Raw genomic sequence first — 23,209 nt, forward strand, 5'->3', positions numbered from 1 at the left:
GTTTGCTATGGTGCACGCGGTCGGGCGTCGTAACCGAAAACTCGGTTTTTAAAGACTGCTTACTTCATTGTGCTTTAAACTCAGTTGGAAAGGATTGTTTTAAGGATCCCATGGGATACCCCTCGCAAACCGTTTTACACACTGCATATGGCGACTCACCTCCGCGAGAAACATGCCTCTATGAACAGTCAACGTGGCTCGGAGGTGCCAGGAGTTGGTGGGCATGGCTCCTTCCTGCGTGCGTCATAGGTGTCTGTCTTGTCGGCGGCTCAGTGAATCCGCTTTCCATGGTTGTCTTGCCTTAGTGAATTATATATATAGGATCTGCTTCGGGAGAACATTGGATGACTCTGCTCTCCTACTGTAAGCATGTAGACACTGGAGTAGCGGAACAGACAGCTTTGAGGATTATTGTGCTATTACCCTCAAATTACCCTTACTTTCTTTCTTGTAGGGCCAAGATGTGTTTTCCAGGGATAAGTGACCTCACCAGATTGGTCCACCCTCGCACCTTAAGATTAACAGACACATACATGCTGTAGATATACACATACACAGAGACCCTAACCACATAGGTGCCGTATGAATGATGCCTGCGCAGCCCATCACTCACTAGCACAAGAGACTTACTTCTCATTGGCACAAACAACATACGATGTCTTAGATACAACTCGGACCCAAATAATACTTCAGTCTCCAAGAATATATTTAAACATACAAAGGCTCAACATCCTCGTCTATAGGCCATTTACCAACCAATGATGTCTTACTTTTACTGTACTGTTCCTTCTATTGGATGGAGGTCCCCTCCTCAGCCTGATAAACCCCACAGATCAGAGCGTATGGCAGTCTCCTACTGGTCTTAATATTTACTTTATTAATTCAATCATTCTAAATATAAAGACAAATTATAGAAATTTAAAAGCAACATGGTATTTATTAAAGAATAATAATACCAGTTGAAGAAAGTATAATAGAAAATATAAACAGATAGCAAAATCTGGATATATACTGTGTTTAGAAAAAGTTTATGAAGAATGTCAAGGACTGGATGTTGTCCTGGGGCAGCTTTTGATTTAGTCATCGGGGTTATTCATAAGAAGCTTTCGCTGACATTTGCATGAAACAGTCACATGTCTCTCGGTCTCCTCTTCTGACTTCTCTTTTGCCCGCTCTTGTTGTCCTTTTTGTTGTTGCTGTTTCTTTATTGCCTCCCCCCATTACCTATCATCTAAGGGGGAGGAGCGAAAGCTTTAGACCAAGAGTTCCTAAAGTGGTCGATATTGACCCCTTGGGGTCGATTTGAACTTTCTAGGGGTCGATAGTTTCAATAAAAAAATTTGGGGGTCAACGACAGCAAAAATAGACCCCCTTACTAGAGCTATTTGTTTGTTACTTCAAAATATCTATGATTCCAATAGGTACCTAATTAAGAAGTAAAATAATTCAAAAAAACACTTTTTTGATTAAAACACATTATATACCAAACTTGTGAATGAAAAGGTAAAATGTGTCATTAAAAGAGTCACACGTAAGAATGCATTAAAATACATGTAGCACAAACATGTCTGTGCATTGTCTTATCAAACGTATCAAAGCAAGTGCGGACATGAAAAACCGTTGCATGTCTGCACTTACTGGTGGTGGGACGAGACAACGGATATTCGATATTAGCAGAATCTATCAGTCTTGTACGGTCGAGCTTTCATAAGAAACTATAAATTCATTTGATGTGACGTACTTATTTGTGATTTAAACTTTAAAAAAAAAAATACTTATTGAGGAGCAGTAGTACGAAAAAGAAAATCAGAGGACACAGTTTATTTATTCGAGTTTGAACAAAAATCTTCTGTTTCAAGTAAGTACATACTTTATTGTTTTGGTTTTTTTTTAATCACAGGGGATGTCGAAATTGTTTGCTAATAAAAGTTTTTATTTCTTCAGATAATATGATGACTGAACCAAAAATGAAATGCAGACAGTACAGCCTGGACTATTTTGTACTTATTTTGAATTTACATATTTATTTCATAAATGTCAAAAATGTAAAAAAAACTCTGCTCGTATTTTTTTCTTTAATTTTCGTTAGTGCAGGTTTCGATATTAAATGTTGCACAAGATAATGCCATATTCCGTAATCCTTTTATCTTTTTCAATCATTAATTACAAGGGATTAAAATGAAAAGTTTGATATCTAGTGAAATATTTAATATCGAGTACTGTACAAATTTATTAATTTGAGTAAGTAAAGTAAATGACTAGGGGGTCGATGGTTTTAAAAATTTTTGGTAAAGGGGTCTGCGGCCGAAAAAAGTTTGGGAACTCTTGCTTTAGACTCGTCAAAAATTTCAATCTTCCGCTTTCGACAGATCTCAACGTTTTAGGGTCCCCTGATACCAAAAATATCGCTTTCTCGGTGATGGGTGTCTGTCTTTCAGTCACAATTTCTTGAGGACGGTCTACAGCTAAAATGGCTGGATGGAAAAATACCAAACTTGTAATTTAAGCCTGTTATGAGATGACGATGTTGTGATTAGCTTTTCAGCCAAATTGTGCGAGAGAAAGAGGCACTCTAGAACTCCCAAATTTAATTTTTGATAATATCTAGAAAGTTATGGCAAATACTGTAATTCTGCAATTAATTATGAATTCTTCTCATCAATTGCTATCATAATGACCTATTTTGTGATCAGAAAAATCAGCATCAGAATGGTAAATAATTACTGAAATATTATAGAATACTTCGGGTAACCGGGTTCGTAGGGCACAGAGCCTACTTATGCTCACATCCAAATATTTTTTTTTTCTCCCCTGGTTCATCGGGCACACCATTTTTATGTTAAAATTCCACATGGGGCTTTGTGACACGGGCTTCGTGAAATGGGATATTGCACACCTTTGATTGTCAGTTTGATTAAAGTTCTGTTTCCAAGTGATAAGACAATCAACACGGCCTGAAGGCAAACCGGTGAAACAGAATGCTTTATGGTGACAGATTACTGGTACAATTCAAGAAGAGAAGATGCTTTGATGTTAATTGCCCTTGTCAGTGTTCTGTCAGTTAAGTTCATCTTGTTTGTTAGAGCAAAAAAAAAACATCTATTATTTAAAAACTAAAGAACCAACACTCCATGAAATCGGGACACCAGGGATGGAAGGTTTATTGTTAGGACGTGGAGTCATCTTTGAGAGGAAACCAATAAAAGCAGGATCACCCCCAACCCCCAGAGCAGCAGGTTACTCTTAGGCTGGTCAACATACAGTTTGAAGAAGGTTTGTGGTTGAGGAGAACAAACCTGATGAGGCTTGAGTTTTATTAAATATTGTACATTTCCTTCAGGGAAGAGGAAACTGTAAAACCCCTGGCAGCAAAGAATCTTTATAAATGAAGAGTGTTATTAATTGCATATTAAAAAAAAAAAAAAACATAAAACAGGGAAGGCAAAGCACAGGAAAAATAATAATCTGAAAAAGACAACTCAAGGCTAACAAAAATCATATAATAAAATAAAGACCGAGGCAAGAAAGTCAATCGCCAGAAGAATCCAACAACAGAACTCCCAGATACTGAACTCCTGCAATTCTCCAAGAACCCCTGAGGGACTCGTTGTTGGAACCTGGAGTTCCAGACATGGTAAAAGGCTATGAGGCCTCCAAAACACAGAACAAAAGGGAAGAGACTCGCCCCAAACCATCTAGTCACCCATCTGCTACCTACGGGCTTTGGTGTAAGCAGCCCTAGAATGAGGAGCGGGTATTAAAAGTTTAAGAAAAACAGGTAAAATCCCAGAAAAATACCACAAGGGAGAGAATGACTGTGAACCTCTGGCTTCTGAACAAAAAGGAAATTAAGAATCCTTAATAAAAAAAAAAAAAGAATATTTAGTAACAAAATTGAAACACATAGGGCGGCACGGTGGCGCAGTGGGTAGTGCTGCTGCCATGCAGTTAGTAGACCCGGGTTCGCTTCCCGGGTCCTCCCTGCTTGGAGTCTGCATGTTCTCCCCGCGTCTGTGTGGGTTTCCTCCCACAGTCCAAAGACATGCAGGTTAGGAGTATTGGTGATTCTAAATTGTTCCTAGTGTGTGTGTGTGTGTGTGTGTGTGCCCTGTGGTGGGCTGGCGCCCTGCCTGGGGTTTGTTTCCTGCCTTGCGCCCTGTGTTGGCTGGGATTGGCTCCAGCAGACCCCTGTGACCCTGTAGTTAGGATATAGCGGGTTGGATAATGGATGGATGGATAGAACCACATATCAAATACTGATTCTTAATTCACTGCATGTACCATGGAGCTTTGAGTTTCACTTCTGCATCTGATGCATCTTTAGGATTGCAAACATCAACTCTGCCATCATAAGTGGCAAACAGGGCGCCCCCCCCCCTCTTATCCATCCTTACTCGTCCCTTTTTTTTTTTTAAAACTTGTGACCTTTAGTTAACGTGATGTGTTTGCAATCAAAGCATAAATTGCTTTACAGACAGGAGATAAATGTGTTCTTCTTGTCTCAATAACACAAATTTTAGCAGCAAATCCAATTCTTCACATGAATCATTTTGCTCATTGTTAGTCAAGTGTTTTCCTCCCATTATTTTATGCATTGTTGAGGTGGCTAATATTCCTTTTGTTCAAAACTTAAAGATCAAATCTAAGTGCAACATGGCTGACATGCTCCTCCTTATTGTTTTTAGATGTAAAGGATGCTGTTGAATCGATGCCAAGCCTGGCCAAACAGAAGATACTGCTGACAACTAAAAGCAGGGACGGCTGCATCCGCTGTGCTGTCGTAGGCAATGGCGGAATCCTCAACGGTTCTCGGAAGGGACAGGAAATCGACTCTCACGATTACGTCTTCCGGTAGGTTGCTACAGCTGTGAGTGTGTACTGTAGGGAAAAGCTGAAGGGCTTCATTTCACCCAAACGTTAGCAAGTCTTACTCAAATTATTCTGTTTTTTTTCTTTTTCTTGCTATGGTCTCCAAGACTGAGAACTCAGTGTGACAAGCTGAAAACCACCAAAATCGCCATACGTGTTGCCCAATGCAATGCTAATTCTTAACACAAGTCACATGTCGAACGCCGTGCTTTAAACCCGACACTTTCTATTTGCAGGGTGAATGGCGCGGTAATCAAAGGCTTTGAACAAGACGTGGGCTCCAAAACGTCATTTTACGTCCATACGGCACACACAATGACGACGTCTCTCTACATCTATAAGAAGAACGGCTTTACCAATGTGCCAGGGGAGAAGGTAATTAAAGTTGGAGGAGACGGAGCCCTTGTCTTGTAAAGAAACCAGAGGCACGTTTTGCTCAATTTCTTTTTCAGGTTGTGGAGTTTGATCACTGCGGTGGACAGGCACCCTGCCCGGGGTTCGTTTCCTGCCTTGCGCCCTGTGCTGGCTGGGATTGTCTCCAGCAGACCCCCGTGACCATGTAGTTAGGATATAGCAGGTTGGACAATGGATAGATGGAGGGAGTTTGATCAATTTTAGACCAAGTTGAAGACGGTTAATTTTGGTTTTAGGGTAGATGTACCCCACTCGTTTCTTTAGAACGTTTTAGATCACAATCAGTGATTTGACCCAACAATGCTCAAAACTCCGGTCCAAAGTAACATCAAGACGAGATTTGAAGGTCCATACTGTCTACCACTCTTCTTGGGCACTTATTTCATGTGTCTCCTTCCTAATGTTTCTGTGACACTTAACCCCACAACCGTGTCCCCGTCTCCTTGATAAACTTGTGGATGTAAATTGCTATATTTTTCAATCAAAAAATTAATGATGATAGAAATAGTATATCTCCCCAGTACTCCGCTATAAACAAATTAAATTCTTTCACCAGGATAGATTTACCTGATTTACATAAAATAATTTCTCAGCTGAGACTCTCCACTTGCGTCCTTGACCCAATACCAAGTTTATTCAAAGAAGTATCGGTCGTGCTAATTGATAATATTCTTGACAAACTAAACTCACCATTAGATACGGGGGTCTTCCCAGACTGTCTTAAGACTGCTGTAGTTAAACCCCTATTCAAGAAAAATAATCTCGACTCCTCTGCTCTTGACAATTTTAGCCCTATTTCTAACCTGCCTTTCTTAAGTAAAGTTCTCGAGAAGGCAGCCATTATGCAGCTAAATGACCACCTTAAACCTGCTATTCTTGATAAGTTTCAGAACAAATCACAGTACAGAAACTGCACTCGTTAAAGTAGTAAATGATTTGCGGGTGAATGCAGACAGAGGCCATTTATCTGTTCTCATCCTCTTAGATCTGAGTGCTGCATTTGACACCATTGATCACAATATTCTTAGAAATCGCCTTCGTCAATGGGTGGGCCTCTCTGTCAGGGTCTTAAATTGGCTTGAATCCTACCTGGCAGGGAGAAAATTCTTTGTTAGTTGTGGTAATCACATCTCAAAGACACATGATATCCGATATGGTGTTACACAAGGCTCTATCCTGGGTCCGCTGCTCTTTTCAATTTACATGCTTCCGTTAGGTGAGATTATCTCAGGCCATAACGTGAGCTACCACAGCTATGCTGATGACACACAACTGTATTTATCAATAGTACCTGATGACCCTAACTCTGTTGTTCCACTAACACAATGTCTTACTTGTGTCTCTGAGTGGATGAATAGTAATTTTCTCAAGCTAAATAAAGAAAACAGAAATTTTAGTGATTGGCAATAATGGATATAATGAGTTATTAGAAATAAACTTGATGCATTAGGATTAAAAGTCAAGATGGAGGTAAAGAACTTAGGAGTAACTGTTGACTGTAACCTGAATTTTAAATCGCATATTCATCAGATCACTAGGTCAGCATTTTTTCACTTAAGAAACATAGCTAAAGTTGATCTGTTATGTCATTAAAAGATGCTGAGAAATTAGTTCATGCTTTTGTTTTCAGTCGACTAGATTACTGTAACGCACTCCTCGCAGGACTACCCAAAAAAGACATAAATTATTTGCAACGAGTGCAGAATGCAGCTGCTAGAATCCTAACTAGGAAAAGAAACTCCGAGCACATCTCTCCAGTTTTGATGTCACTACACTGGTTACCTGTGTCATTCAGAATTGACTTTAAAATAATGCTTATGGTTTATAAAGCCTTAAATAATCTCGCTCCATCTTATATATCGGAATGTCTGACACGTTATATTCCAAATCGTAACCTCAGATCCTCAAATGAGTGTCTCCTTAGAATTCCAAGAGCAAAACTTAAAAGAAGTGGTGAGGCGGCCTTCTGCTGCTATGCACCTAAAATCTGGAATAGCCTGCCAATAGGAATTCACCAGGCTGATACGGTGGAGCACTTTAAAAAAACTGCTGAAAACACATTACTTTAACATGGCCTTCTCATAACCTACCTTCATTTAATCCTGATGCTCTGTATATTCAATTCATTATAACTACTATTCATGGTGGCTCCCAAATCCGTACTAACCCCTACTGTCTCTTCTATTCTCTTATCGGTTTTCTGTGGTAGCGACCTGCGCCAACATCGCCTTATCAAAGCACCGTGATGGATTAAAGGCCAGAAGTCCACGTGACCGTCCTCAAGTCCTTCCATGAGAACCCTAAAATCAATGAGGACTGATTGAGGTCATTTATGTTAGGTAGAATGCCCAGAGGTGGCTGGGTGGTCTCGTGGCCTGGACCCCCTGCAGATTTTATTTTTTCTCTCCAGCCGTCTGGAGTTTTTTTTTTTTTTCTGTCCTCCCTGGCCATCGGACCCTTATTCTTATTCTATGTTAATAAGTTTTGTCTTATTGTAATTCTTACTTTGTCTTTTAATTCTCTTTCTTCATCACGTAAATCACTTTGAGTTGCATTATTTGTATGAAAATGTGCTCTAGAAATAAATGTTGTAAAAAAACTCCCCCGAGGAAGACGAGACAAGTTCAATCGATTAGATTTTTATTCAGTCACAGATGAGCACGTGGATTCTGCGTTGCAAGGCAGAAGAGCAAAGTTACATTTTTGTTCTATTGGGTTTTTATAATTTCTTCTTCCTCCCCCTTCCCCTTATTATTCAAAAATAAATATCATTTACTAAAGCATTTTGTTTTAATACGCTAATGGGCCATCTGTTCTTATTTTCTCTCACTGATCAGATAGATACTTTATTAATCCCAAGGGGAAATTCACATAGACATAGATAGACCCTAAAGATGGACACGTTAGCCTCTCTTGTGTCAAATAGACGCGTTCCTAAGAAACTGGAAACTGTCTTTGGTCAGCTCACTGCACCCTGTCTTATGACAGACGTCTGTATGAATAACCAGTCGTTCCAGCAAGATGGCTTTGTCAGCTATTAACCCTAAGTAGCTTGCAAAGAGTTAATTTTTCTTTGACGAACTCATTCTGAAGTCACCGTCTCGATCCACCGGACTCATCCCCTGGCTCATTTTCAACACTTTGATCGTCTCCATTTGCCTCAAGTCGCAGTTTGCGTTTTGGTTGCAGTTTAGCAGAAGGTCCACCTCAAGTGACAGCGATCTGACGTTGGAAATTTTCAAGAATTTATTGAAGAATTTCTTAAGTTATTGAGCTTCTCAGGCCATCTTAGTATAGGTCAGACGTCACCTTCCTCCTTCGCTGACTTCTTGATTTCCTCCACACAGGACACAAAGTATATTCTGCTCCCGGAAGGTGGCCGAGATTACGAGTGGATGAAAGCCCTCTACCGAAATACGACCGTGGAAAAAGGACGGTTCAGAAGGAGATGGTAAAGAATCTGCTAAACATGATTTAAAAAAATGAAATAAAAGAGAAGTATGCCATTCTTCTAGTTTAAACCATGTTATGTTGGCTCAGACGTTGAGTCACTGCTTTTGCATTGTGATTTCATAAAGTTACAATGTAGCCAAACAAAATTCTGTCCGTGCATCGTGAATGGAGGGCTTCAGGACACAATCAAATCCTGTCCCGATTTTGACCTGAACGGTTCATGAAGGATGACCAATTGTTACATCTAACAACCTAATGAGAAATGCGAGGTCTGTCCCGGAAAATACCCAGTCACATAATATGAAAACTAGATAAATTTATTGTAGAAGATCAATAGGACAATGACGCCTCAGTCCCCGTCAAGGTAGGCACCTTGGGACCCCACACAGCATCTCCTTTGTTGGAATCGCCATCAGCCGCCTCGTCGTGTTTTCCTGAATCTCATCGACGATCTGAAATATTTTCCCTTTCAAAGGTGATTTTAGTTTTGGGAAAAGCCAGAAGTCACAGGGCGCCAAATCTGGACTGTAGGGGGGCCATCTTTGAAGCATTTGTGCCCCACTTTTATTTATTCACATGGTAGGTGAGGAGAGCAGAGGGAAGAGTGAGAACATACTGTGCAGGATAAAGATTCAAAGTGGTAGGTAGGTAAGCATGAGGACTGTGAGCAGAAGAAGAAATGTCAAGTTTGAGAAGCAGAAAGGCAGGACTCATCAAGGCTGGGGGGCTGTCAAGAGGCAGGGCCTGTTTAAGCCCATTGCGGCACTTCTTGAGTGATTTTGGGCTATATAAAAATAAATTTGTATTGTGTTTGTGACAATGCACTTGTTCCATCGTCCCCAAAAGCCTTTTGAATCACCCGAATCATTTCCACTGACGAATGTTCAAACTTAATGCAAAATCAGGTGCTCTATTAGCTCAGTCATTTTGAATGCGACAGCCACACGTTACACATGCTCACTCGACGCCGTCTAGCGCCCCCCACGGACTAGTCCAGTGAAGTCGTCCACTCTCCTTGGCCGCCAGGTTACACCAGTGCCACGTTATATTAACAATGGCTGGACTTTTTCCGGACAGACCTTATAGATAGATAGATAGATAGATAGATACTTTATTAATCTTAAGGGGAAATTCACATAATCCAGCAGCAGCATACTGATAAAGAGCGATATTAAATTAAAGAGTGATAACAATGAAGGTATAACAGACAATAACTTTGTATAATATTAACATTTACCCCCCCGGGTGGAACTGAAGAGTCGCATAGTGTGGGGTCTCCTCAGTCTGTCAGTGGAGCAGGATGGTGACAGCAGTCTGTCTCTGAAGCTGCTCCTCTGTCTGGAGATGATCCTGTTCAGTGGATTCTCCATGATTGACAGGAGTCTGCTCAGCGCCCGTCGCTCTGCCACAGATTTCAAACTGTCCAGCTCCGTGCCCACAATAGAGTCTGCCTTCCTCACCAGTTTGTCCAGGTGTGAGGCGTCCCTCTTCTTTATGCTGCCTCCGCAGCACACCACCACGTAGAAGACGGCACTCGCCACAACCGTCTGATCTTATTGCAGATGTTGAAGGACGCCAGCCTTCTAAGGAAGTATAGTCGGCTCTGACCTTTCTTGCACAGAGCATCAGTATTGGCAGTCCAGTCCAGTTTATCATCCAGCTGCACTCTCGGGTATTTATAGGTCTGCACCCTCTGCACAGTCACCTCTGATGATCACGGGGTCCATGGGGGGCCTGGGCCTCCTAAAATCCACCACCAGCTCCTTGGTCTTGCTGGTGTCCAGGTGTAGGTGGTTTGAGTCGCACCAGTTAACAAACCATTGTCTTTAACAATTTAACAAACCATTTAACATTTATTGCCAAGCAAGGCTCCTCCCCCTTGTGTCACTACGACTGGATTAAACAGGTTTTGAAAGTGGGTGGGCTGTTTGGAACAAAAACAAGCAGAGTGTCATCGGGAGGGACAGTGACAAACCTCAGGCATGCAGTTAAGGAAGTACTGAGACCCTTTTACTTTCCGTACACTTTATTGCGTGGTAGATTAAATCTGAAATGGGTTCACGTACCATTTTAGCCCACCAGTCGACACTCAATAACCCTTCGTGACAAAGTGAAAATGTGACCAGATGGGTTTGCAAATTTATTACAAATCAAAAACTGAAATCTTTCATTCCTAGAAGTATTCAGAGCCATAATTCAGTACTTTGTAGAAGCCCCCTTGACGGCAATCCCTTGCATCTGTCCCTACAGGCATTGCACACCTGGATTTTGGCAGTTTTGGGACCCTCTCAGGCTCCATTAGATTAGATATGAAGTGTCTGTAAGCTGCCATCTTAAGGTCTCCCCACACACGTCGTACTGCTACGATTCACCACGTTCATAGCGATGTGTTAATTCCAGATTACACATCAACCCAAACTGCTTTAGGACGACCAAACACCTCAAACCCCCCCGCCCCGCAGCGCCGAAAGATTACATCAAATAATAAAATTAATTCATACAAAAAATGGCCCAGAGAATCAAATTGCAATAAATCAACCATTGTGGAAAGCGGCCCAGACACAGACAGGCGGACACTGATGGTTCACCCAACACATGTTTATTATACATAATTCTCTATTTACAAGTGCCACACAACCCCAAAGTCCAGGCCTCACAATGTCTTTCTTTCTTTAGGCCACCTCCACTCGTCTCCTTCTGAGCTCTGTCTTTCTTCCTCCCGGCTCAAGCCATCGAATGGAGGGAGGTGACCCCTTTTATAATCTCCCGGTTGTGCTCCACGTGCCTCCTGATTAGTACCAGCTGCGCACCCAGAAACACTCCGGGTGTCCCTGGTCGTCTTCCCCCCCAGCACTTCCGGGAAGTGCTGAGGACCAGGGCTCTCCAGGCATCGGGGCGTCCCCTGCCGGTGACCACGGGCCCCTATAGGGTTGAGCTTCCAAGCTCAGTTCCTGTGGTCCACAAAGCCACCAAGGCGGTCGCCCCCTCATGGTCTGGAGTAGGCATAATTCCTCCTCCGATCCTTCCGGGCATCCCAACTGGGTGCCACCCTCAGCCACTTGCCACACCATATACAAATCACACAAAATCATGAGTCCAAAATATCCCATAATGTTTCCAGGTCTTCAGATGGGCTCTCTCAGAATACTACTCTCTCAGTTTCAATCTTCTTAACCGTCCTGTCCGCTTCATTTGGCATAACGGGATCTTTTTGAGGTGGCCACCTCCAAACTGTATAGGATTTCGGTGCTCCACATGGCTTTGGATAGCTCACGTCTGTCCCCTTTGCCATTAAGCTCGGCCTCTGTTTTTCCTCTTCTCTACCTGCCTTTTTGCGCTCTTTTTTAACAGTACATCCGCGTCCATTTCAATGGCACCCTCCCAGAAATCGCTGCAACGGACCCCTAATTCACAAAGGTCCTCCCTATTGACGTATGTTAGGCCTTACACTGTGTTCTATATGTGCCCAGACAGACATAGAGTTCAGATTGGTAATAACGCAATAGAGTGACCAAAGATAAGCCAGAAAATACCTTTATGTGGCAGTGCTAGAAGGTTTGATGAGGTTGAAGTCGGGGCCACTCAAGGACAGTCTGACTTGTCCAAAAGCCACTCCTGCATTGTCATGGCTGTATACTTTGTTTTGTTTTTGTCGTGTTGAAATCTAAACCGAGGTGTTTGCTCAAACACTTTTCTGCATTTGGCTGCATTCATCCTTCTCTCCATTGTGACCAGTCATCCTGTCCCTGCTGCCCACCGTCATGCTTCACTGTAGGGATGGCATTAGGCAGGTGATGAGCAGTGCCTGACCTTCATCAGACATGGAGCTTGGAGTCCAATCTTTTGCCTCATCAGACCAGAGTTCCCAGAGTCCTTTAAACTGTCATCAGCCTTTTACTCAAGAATGGCTCTCGTCCAGCCGCTCTACCTTAACCGCCTGATTGATGGAGTGCTGCCGAGATTGTTGTCCTACTGACAGGTTCTTCCATCTGAGCTCTGTTTGAGTGACCATTGGATTCTTGGTCACCCCCTCTGACCAAAGCCTTTCATGACTGGTTACTCAGTCTGGCCAGATGGCCAACTCTAGGAAGAGTCCTGGTGGCTCCAAACTTCTTCCACTTCACATTTATTGAGACCAATGTGCTCCTGGGAAACACTCAAAGCTTTACAAATCGTTTTACCCCCCTGCCCTAATCTGCACCTCACCACAATTTGAGGCCTACAGAGAATTCCTTGGACTTCATGGCTTGGTTTTTGTCCTTGCATGCAGTGTAAATTGTGCATGTTCTACACACGCACCCAAGTGTGTCTTTCTAAATGACGTCCCATCAATTCAGTTTGGCACAGTTGGACTCCAGTCAAGCAAACAAGAGGCACCTGAGCACAATCTGGACAGTAACAGCATTTTGTTGGGCCCTTAGGCTTCTCATCTCATCGCTATTTTTGAAGCCATTTTTCCTGGTAAGGGTTGAAGTGGCAGCAGGCAGTGCAGGTCAGCCCTAACTTCCCAGATTCCTGCTCTCTCTGGGGAATTCCCAGGCATTCCCAAGCCAACCAAGAGATGAAGTTCCTCCAGCATGTCCTGGGTCTGCTGCAGTAGGACAGGCCTTGAGGAGCTCTGAGAGGCCCAAACCACCTCAACTGGATCTTCTCGGTTCGGAGGAGCAGCATCTCTACTCTGCAGGAGGTCTCAGGCCCGCCGCCAAGGGAGACAAACGGGACTCTGGTCCGGGGCCCTAATGGAAGGGGGTCCCTTCATGCTTGATTTTTTTTTTTATGCTGATGTTGTGTGCGTAAATATATATTCAAACAATTATTCAAGTTACATGTAATAGAAAAGTTAAATCATTTAGCTTACAACAATACAAGTGAGTGTTTTAAACGCAAGAAGATATCGTGCTCGTGTCGTGTGAAGCACGCTTGTCAAAGGGGGCCGGCAGCGGCACGCTTCTCAAAAACAAAAGAGAGCCGACGCCAACGTCCTTAAGCTTGACGTTGAGTAGTATGTTTGTTGTACAGGGTACGTGGATAATAGATTGACTTCGCCGCTGTAATTGAATACTTCCGTTTCACAAACGCAGGTGTGGTTCTGTCTCGGACAACAGCGATATCGTTGTGCACTATCGTGGATGTTGACGTGTATGGTGTAGCAGAAGTCCGTCTCCGTAGTTTGATAATTCATTCGCTCGGGTGTTTATTGTTGCTTTTAAAGCGGTGACGAGTGTGCGTTGGTTTTGTGTGTATCACTAAAGATTCTGGATCACCCGGATTTTATGAAAACTTTGAAGTTTGATAGAGCAAGTTACCATACTGATTGTACACCATGTAGATAACCCTAAGCGTTAGTATATATTAAAATGTTCAGATGTTACTCCTATTCATTGCATCGGTTACACGTTAGATAATACATAGGCCTATCTCATTAATGCATATCTACAGCACAATAAAGTGTGCAGAAATTAAAGGGTTCTGAAGGCGTTGTGGGTCCGCTGTAAGTTCTGATTCCTGGGAAGCGATGGCTCTACGGCTGTGGTCTGGAGTCTGGACTATGATGAATGCTTGTGTATTCCAAGCGAGTCCCAGCAGTGCAATTCTTTACAAACAATCTCAGGAATGTCCACCAAACCAGGCAATAAGCTGCATTTGCTTTTACTTTAGGCCTGTCAAATACTTTGGTGAGAACTTCACAATGGACAAGTACCTAGTCATTCACCCTGATTTCAGCAGATACATAATGAACAGGTAAGCCTTCATCTTTGTCCTACTCCTGTTGCTCTTCTGCTCTTTGACACAATACGTCAAGAGTGTGAAGTTTATGATCACGAGACGTTCTTCACTGCAAACTTCATTATAATGTGAACATCACATGGTGTCAGATTTGATTTGTTTTTTTCCACAGATATATGAAGTCTAAGGCCCTTAGTAGAAGACAGTGGGACATTTACCGGCCAACCACTGGTGCATTCAGCTTGATGACTGCACTCCATTTGTGTGACGTGGTAAGTTCAGAATATAACTTAATGGCGATGCTCCTGTGTCACGTCCTCCGTCCGGCTGATTCGTAAGTAGAGCAGGCTGCCAGGTCCACACATGGCCCCCATAATTTTGCTTATTGCTGTTGTCAATGATTTCATGCAAACATCCATCCACCCATTTTCCAAATCTGCTATATCTTGAGTAGAGTTGTGGGGAAGCTGGAGCCCATCCCAGCAGGCATAGGTTACAAGGCAAGAACAATCACCAGGGTAAGGCACCAGTCCTTCATATTTTGAACACACACACACACATATTGGGGGCAAATGCAACCAACCCATGGGAGGTGAAACCTCTGAACACAAGGAGAACAAGCAGACTCCACACAGGGAGGGTAGTAATGAAATGCATTGCATTTGGCATTCCAACAGATGGCACATCCCAAACATTTGTAGTAATGAAATGCTTGCATTTGGCATTCCAACAGATCAATCAATCAATCAACATTTATTTATATAGCACATATTCATACAAAAAAAATGTAGCTCAAAGTGCTTTACAAAATGAATAGAAAAATAGAAGACACAATAAAAAATAAACATAAGTCAACATTAATTAACATAGAATAAGAGTAAGGTCCGATGGCCAGGGTGGACAGAAAAACAAAAAAACTCCAAAGGCTGGAGAAAAAAATAAAATCTGTAGGGGTTCCAGACCAAGAGACCGCCCAGTCCCCTCTGGGCAATCTACTTAACATAAGTCAAACAGTCCTCTTTGTATTTAGGGTTTTCATGGAAGGACCTGATGATGATGATGGTCACGTAGACTTCTGGCTTTCAGTCCATCAATGTTGGAGCATCATGAAGCTTTGAGTAGGTGGTGGTGGCGCAGGCCGGCACCACAAAGAAACTGGAAAAAGAAACAGAAGAGAGAGTAGGGGTCAGTACGGATTTTAGAGCCACTGTGAATAGTTATTATGAAGAATTGAACATATAGAGTATCAGGATTAAGTTAAAGTGAAGTTATGAGAAGGCCATGTTAAAGTAATGAGTTTTCAGCAGTGTTTTAAAGTGCTCTACTGTATCAGCCTGGTGAATTCCTATTGGCAGGCTATTCCAGATTTTAGGTGCATAACAGCAGAAGGCCGCCCGCCTCACCACTTCTTTTAAGTTTAGCTTTTGGAATTATAAGGAGGCACTCATTTGAAGATCTGAGGTTACGATTTGGAATATAAGGTGTCAGACATTCCGATATATAAGATGGGGCGAGATTATTTAAGGCTTTATAAACCATAAGCAGAATTTTAAAGTCAATCCTGAATGACACAGGCAACCAGTGTAGTGACATCAAAACTGGAGAAATGTGCTCGGATTTTCTTTTCCCAGTTAGGATTCTAGCAGATGGCATATCACAAACATTTGTACTAATAAGATGCAATGAAATGCATCTGTCACTTCAGCAGATGAACCAGGGCCGTTTGCATCAGTTTCAATATCCTTGTCAACACCTGATGACAATATCACACTGTCTTCATTATTGCTTCATTCATCTAATGGTTCAGTTCAGTTTGTTCTAAAACTGGCTTTACAGCTTTTTGTTTGCACACTGTTGTGTGTTTTGGTTGAAGGCTCCGCCCCACTCATGAATATTGATGAGTTACCATAGAGTGGCAAAGCGCATAGACACATTTGCAGTTTTCTTGCAGCATGATGTTATTTTCTCCACTAGATAAACACGGTACAGCGTGACTTGAGAGATACTCGGGCGTAGCCATTATTATATAAAATTCCAAGCTTGAGAGTATCTTGGATTAACTCCAAGGAAGTTAAGGCCAAAAGACCACCCATCCCATAGGGGGGGGTATTTCTACCTAACGTAAATGGTTCCTTACTGCTGGTATGTTTCACCCTAGAAGATTCGATGCAGTGGAGCTCATCGACAGTTGGCAGTGTCCGTATTCTTTCTGACGTCACTGGTGACCGCAGAGCACTTTGGTAAAGATGGTGATGGCAGAAAACACCACCTAAGAATGGATAGCAGAGAACAAGAGAGGTCAATGACAATTGGAAATGTACAAAGTATATGGTTTTGCAATACATTTGTTAAAATTGGCACTGAAAAGCAGCTATGGAAATGCCAAATTTTTTTTAAAAAGTTGTTTTTTAGTAGTTTGACGGCAGTGACCTGGTGTATCAGACCTGATGGACTGAGTGGTCTCCTCTCGTTTGTCAAGTTTCTTATGTTCTTATGGTAAGGCACTCCGGGATTTTTGGTGCCTAAGAGCAGAAGGTCACCTCACCATTTTGTTTTCTTTTCACCTTGACAGGTGAATGCCTATGGGTACATTACGGAGGACTATAAGAAATATTCCGACCATTACTTTGATACAAAGTACAAAAAGACTGTCTTCTATATCAATCATGACTTTTCACTGGAGATGAAAACGTGGAGGATGTTTCATGACGCAAAACTTTTTAACCTCTACCATAAGAGCTGAAAACCAGCAAGAGCGTAAATCGTAGGGCAGCTGAGCAGACGGGACACCACAGACGGCCAAAATTGAAGGAGAAAGCAAGAGGAAGACTCGGTGATGGCTTCTGTCCGGGAGCATCTGCTTCGGCGGTTTCTAGCACTTCAGTATTCCAGGAGCTCCATCTGCCGTTGTATTCATCCCACATCAGAAGTTAATCTTTTCTTCAGGAAGTTATAAATGTGCTGATACTCGCACGTGAGTCAACAACCTTTAGATCCAAGCATTACAAAGAAAATCTTATTTTCCTCCATTGTTCTTTTGATCAAATGAGCACCTAATTCGGGGCATTAACTCTTTCCATTGGCACTGATTGATCTACGGTTCTGACGTCCTCTTCAGGAATCTCTTACAAGTAATCCCCTCGCTCCAGCTCTAAATATAATGTGGCGTAACTCTAAAAAAAGGATTTTTTCCACTTGGGAATAACATTTTGGCATTCCCAAGGTGTCCTCACTTTGCAAGTCTTCTTGCAGTTAATTTGGTGCCCCCAGTCTTTTGACGCTCAATCCCAATAGCTTCTCGATCACTACATTTCCACAATTGCTTGTTTTGGCTTTGTAACGTCTCCTGTGTGGAATCGTCACAAACACATTCTCATTGGGAACCGTTGGCACCTTTCATCTGGAATTTCCAACATCCACTTATTTTGGATCTACAGTATGGCCCCTCCATCTCGAAACATTTTCGACATTTGGAGAGTCCACTGTGTGGCACGGTCAACCAATTCTCATTTGATTCTGTGGCCCACCCATCCTGAGGTTTCAGCAAACGTCCCTTTGGCTCTCTGTTGCATCCTACTTGCTTCTGTAACGAGTCCAAAGTGCAATTCTTGTCTGATGTGTAGAAACGTGCCTGGTCCTAAGGTTCAAATCAGAATCTCAACTTATACTTTCAGAGCTTTTCTGAACCTTCACGTCCCAACACTAATTCAAACCCTACCCCTAACCCTAAGGCGACTCTCCATTTTGCACAGGTCCCATATACAGCAGATCCAAAGGTTAATGAAGCCATAGTCGGATATCATGAGCATATGCTGAGGGTCTGTAACATCTCGGTATTATTAGCTCCAATGTTTCCATTAGAAAGGGACTTAGAGGACCCTCGTTGCTTGACCCGTGTATCAGCATCAGATCTGATAGATTACTGGCTGCAAAAAACTAAATAGGATTTTAATATTCCCTATGCTCACCCCCAACCCTGATTTTGTGATTTTTTTTTTTTTTGATTGTTTATCTTGTCCTTGTCTTTGTCTTTATTGTTTTTCTTATAGAAATCCTGATAGATAGCCCCAGGGATAATTACAAGATGGGGATGTGATGGGTTCAAAATTGGTTCCCCAATTGGATAGTATTGGATTTATACAATACGTTTTTTACCACTTTATGAGTAGCCCTATGATCTGTTGATAGTGTCTTCTTGATGTCCATTAGGAAGGCAGTTTTAACAGTGTTTTACAGTGGACCCTTGACTTGCGAACTCCATTCGTTCGCGAGGGTGCGTTGTAACTCAAGTTGGTTGTAAGTCAAGACTATTTTTCCCATAAGAAATAATGGAAATACCCATAATGCACTCCGAACCTCCCACAGCAACACTTACTTAACCATCTCATAATAAAAAAAGGGTTTGATAATGTGCATAATTTACCAAAAACACCAATAATTTTTCTAATGTACTAACCAAAAAGTTATAAAAAGTGCCTAGCCTACCAGAAACAACAGTTTCATACTGTACTCACCATTTAATTTGACATCTTTGGGCTGCAGGAAGGGAGGAGGAGGAGAATGAAACGGAAGGTGGTTATTGTTTAGAAGGAGCTTCCTTATGCAAATCTTTTCTTTGTAAAATTGTCGAGATGGTGAATTTCGACATGCTGTACATATTAGCGAGATCGGTCACACGAACGCCACTCTCATATTTCCGTACAATTTCCTTCTTCGTTTCGATTGTGATCGCTGTTTCTCAAGCTAATAATGACAGTAGTCGGGCACTCAGTTCAAAGCTGGCCGTGTTGTGAACTGCTGTAATAATACAGTCCAAAGCAAGCCAGTGCTGACTCAGCCTGATGACATCATCATGTGCCGCGCCAGCCCGCTAGCTAACATCCCTTAACAATCACTTTCTTTACCTTCGTTACCTTCTCTTCCTTCATTAGTAATTATGTGTCTTGCTTGCCATGGTCTTAGTGAATTATATATATCCATCCATCCATCCATTTTCCAACCCACTGAATCCGAATACAGGGTCACGGGGGTCTGCTGGAGCCAATCCCAGCCAACACAGGGCACAAGGCAGGAACTAATCCTGGGCAGGGTGCCAACCCACCGCAGGACACACACAAACACACCCACACACCAAGGCCAATTTAGAATCGCCAGTCCACCTAACCTGCATGTCTTTGGATTGTGGGAGGAAACCAGAGCGCCCGGTAGGAAACCCACGCAGACAAGGGGAGAACATGCGAACTCCACGCAGGGAGGACCCGGGAAGTGAACCCAGGTCTCCTAACTGCGAGGCAGCAGCACCACCTGCCACCGTGCCGCCCGAATTATATATATATATATATATATATATATATATATATATATATATATATATATATATATATATATATATATATATAATATCACTTCACTGACCAAAATTACGTCCACAAACACATGTATTTGGGCTCCGACTGACGCTTACGAACGCTCTCGGCTGTTTGGTTACAGTCGCACAAGCGGATACAAGTGACCGCATTCGGGTCGTGACGCAAGATGTTGGTCGTAAATCAAAACAAAAATTTTGGTCGTAAATCAAGTTGTTCGGGTGTCAGGCCGGTCGTATGTCAAGGGTCGACTGTATATTGCAATCTGAAGGGATGTTAAAATTTGACCAGTAGGGGGCGCTAAATTTTGATCCCCTTATTTGGCTTCAGAATTATATAACACATAATTGAAATATTATAGATAGATAGGAACCTTAGGAGTAGGACATGTTAAGGACAGATTTTGAGGAGATTAGGGCTTAATAAAAAATTAATAGAATGGGTGTATCCCCTAAAATAATTTAATTATAGGTAGAGCAGTGTACCTATGCATCGGCCTTCAGGCCTTTATCCCCTACCCTAATCCTGATCTTAAAGTCAGTCTAACTGAGCCCTAAAGCTAAAAATGACTGTCACTTGGAGTCCTTATGTTAAGTCTGATTTTAATTTTTTTTTGTAGTTTTTATAGGTTGCCCCCCCCCCATCCCTTACCTTTAACCTTAAAAATCAGTGAAACGGGGCCCTGAGGTTAAAATAAATCTCACCTCAGGTCCCTTATGTTAAACACTGATTTGAACGTTTGCCTTTTATATCCTACCCCTACCTCAGTCCTAATCTTAACGTCAATATGTGTCCAGCCCTAATCTTAATTGGTACATAAGGCCCTAATGTTATTTTAACCATATATTTATTTGCATTGAAATGTTTTATAGTGCCTTATTTAAACTGTTTATAACCCTATTTTTAATAGTTGTAAAGTTTACTTTTAGTATCACTTTAATTAAATATTTATTTCATTTTTCATGCAGTCTTTAGTTTGACCAGTAGGGGGCATTCTATTTGAACCCTCCAGGTAAATTGAAAATTTTACGGCCAAAGCGATGACATTTAATAGGATTATATAGATACTGAGAGATTTAAACAGTAGGAAATGGGGTTTAGAGTGTTTGTATTGATTTAATTATAGAGGGTGCATATCCCTTTAAGTAAGATTTTAATTTTTGGGATCAATGTACCAGTGCATTTGCCTTTGGGCTTCTATCTCCTACCCTAACATCTAACCCTAACAAAGTCAGTGGTGTAACTACATTTTGATGGGTCCGTCTGCTTCTCATCTCATCTCGTTTTTTGAAGCCACTTTTCCTGGTGAGGGTGGCGGTGGCAGCAGGCAATGCAGGTCAGCCCTAACTTCCCAGATTCCTGCTCTCTCTGGGGAATTCCCAGGCATTCCCAAGCCAACTAAGAGATACAATTGCTCCAGGAGTGTCCTGGGTCTGCTGCAGTAGGACAGGCCTTGAGAAGCTCTATGAAGCCCAAACCACCTCAACTGGATCTTCTCAATTCGGTGGAGCAGCACCCCTATGCTGAGGCTCCCCCGAATCGCTGAGCTTCTCAGCCCAGAGAGACCCTGTGAAGAAACCTCATTTCTGACACTTGTACAATGACCATCTCATTGTTTTGGTCATTACCCACAGCTCATGCCCGTAGGAGAGGACAGGGATGGAGATCAACCAGTAAATTGAGGGTTTTTGGCTTTGGACTCGGCTCCCATTTCACCATTATAGACTGTACCAGTGCCTGCTGAACAGCTGCCACCACACCAATTCACTTTTCAATTTCACTTTTCCTTTTTCCATCACTCACGGACAAGATGTCTATGCTAAGAGCAATTGTTCCCCCTCATTTGGAGAGAGCAATCCACTTTTTACCTAAAAGAACCATAACCTCAGACTCGGAGGTGCTGCTCTTCACCACAGCCACTTCACGCTTAGCTGCGAATCACTCAGGTGTGTGCTAAAGGTCACAGTAGGATGAGGCAAAGAGGACAACGTCATCTGCATAAAGTGACGGTGCTACCCTCCCCACCGCTCCCCCAAAACCTGTCCAACTGGACACCCTCACGTCCTCAGCTGCGTATTGATATCCTCCCCGTGAAAGCCACAAACAGGAGTGCAAAACCATGATAATAAAAAATAAGCCACCCACCATGTGAAAAATGACCACCATCGATGGCATACGTCAAGTATATCAGCCAAGTAATCATAATTAAGGTTACTGGAGTTGTGGGAACGGTAACACTACCAACCCGGTCCTTCTTACCTAATTAATAAGGACTTGTGAATGATCAGTAGCCACACAGTCAATGTGCGCCCCCAAGTACTGCCACCAGTTCAAGTCAGTTAAGCCTGGCACTGCCAGACCTACAGAATGCTGTAAAATGTATGAACTTAACATTTTGGCCTTAAAGCGTCACATAATTTAGCGTGTTTGACTTAAATTTGTTGTCTGTGTGGGTTGTTGGGGAATGCTGATCTCTGTTGTCTTTATGTTAATGTGTGTTTTGATATTTAAGTTTTAACAAATCAAACTATATGCAACTAATATTACTATGGCAATAAAATATTTACTTTATATCACATGTTGTATTTAAATTGCTTCTTCTCAATTGTACCTGGGTTTCACAGCTGATCCTCTCCCTTTCTGCTTAATTTCCGAGTTCTGACCTGCTCTCATTCCTCTCTGCTTTTGCCCTTACACTGGATGACTGCCTTGTCATAGACTTAATGCTCAGGCAAGAAATATATATTGTACCAGAGAGGACAATGATGAAGAGTTGGGGTGCCAAGATGTATAATGGGATGCAATTAAAAAGAAAAAAAAAACAAGATGCAAGCTCAACACTGAACTGTACCAAGATGGTGGAACTTCCGGTTTTAGGCCCTTTTGATATGAAGAGGTGGGTGGACATTGGAAGTGATGTCAGAGTATTCTAGCCATCAGTCAACGGGTCTGCAGAAGGAACAAGAGAGAGAGAAGAATCAGGACACATCGCCAACCCCTGGAGCGGCAGTAGAACTGCAGTAACTAGGGCCATTCAGCTGGCCCCTGTGCGCACGCGCGTGACGATATATACAAAAATACAAATCTCCCCAAGTCGCTGTTAAATTGGAGTCCCTCGATTTCTGTTCAACATTTTGTACGATGTAACCCTAACATTTTATTTGCCTTTTTAATCACTTCTACATATTGCTCACATGATCTATCTGTCTATCTGGTATAAAGTGCCTTTCATATCTACCTGTCTATCTATCAATCTATCTGGTATATAGTGCCTTTCATATCTATCTGTCCGTCTGTCTAACTGGTATATAGTGCCTTTCAAATCTACCCATCTATCAATCTGGTATATAGTGCCTTACATATCTATCTATCTGTCTGTC

The 23,209-nt window shown here is 42.2% G+C and overlaps 1 protein-coding gene across 2 annotated transcripts in view; it reads left to right on the plus strand.

Annotated features, from left to right (window-relative positions):
* The window catches only part of LOC120517796 (alpha-N-acetylgalactosaminide alpha-2,6-sialyltransferase 1-like), a 38,160-nt gene extending 19,346 nt beyond the window's left edge, over positions 1-18,814 (plus strand). For both annotated transcript variants that reach the window (XM_039740286.1, XM_039740287.1), the window contains exons 4-9: positions 4,686-4,851; positions 5,106-5,244; positions 8,631-8,734; positions 14,395-14,478; positions 14,636-14,735; positions 17,036-18,814. In XM_039740286.1, the coding sequence (XP_039596220.1) occupies positions 4,686-4,851; positions 5,106-5,244; positions 8,631-8,734; positions 14,395-14,478; positions 14,636-14,735; positions 17,036-17,206 (764 nt within the window). In that variant the 3' untranslated portion in view covers positions 17,207-18,814. The remainder of the gene's footprint in view (positions 1-4,685; positions 4,852-5,105; positions 5,245-8,630; positions 8,735-14,394; positions 14,479-14,635; positions 14,736-17,035) is intronic.
* The last annotated feature ends 4,395 nt before the right edge of the window (positions 18,815-23,209 follow it).

The sequence above is a fragment of the Polypterus senegalus genome, chromosome 17, assembly GCF_016835505.1.
Source record: "Polypterus senegalus isolate Bchr_013 chromosome 17, ASM1683550v1, whole genome shotgun sequence".
NCBI classification, from domain to species: domain Eukaryota; kingdom Metazoa; phylum Chordata; class Cladistia; order Polypteriformes; family Polypteridae; genus Polypterus; species Polypterus senegalus.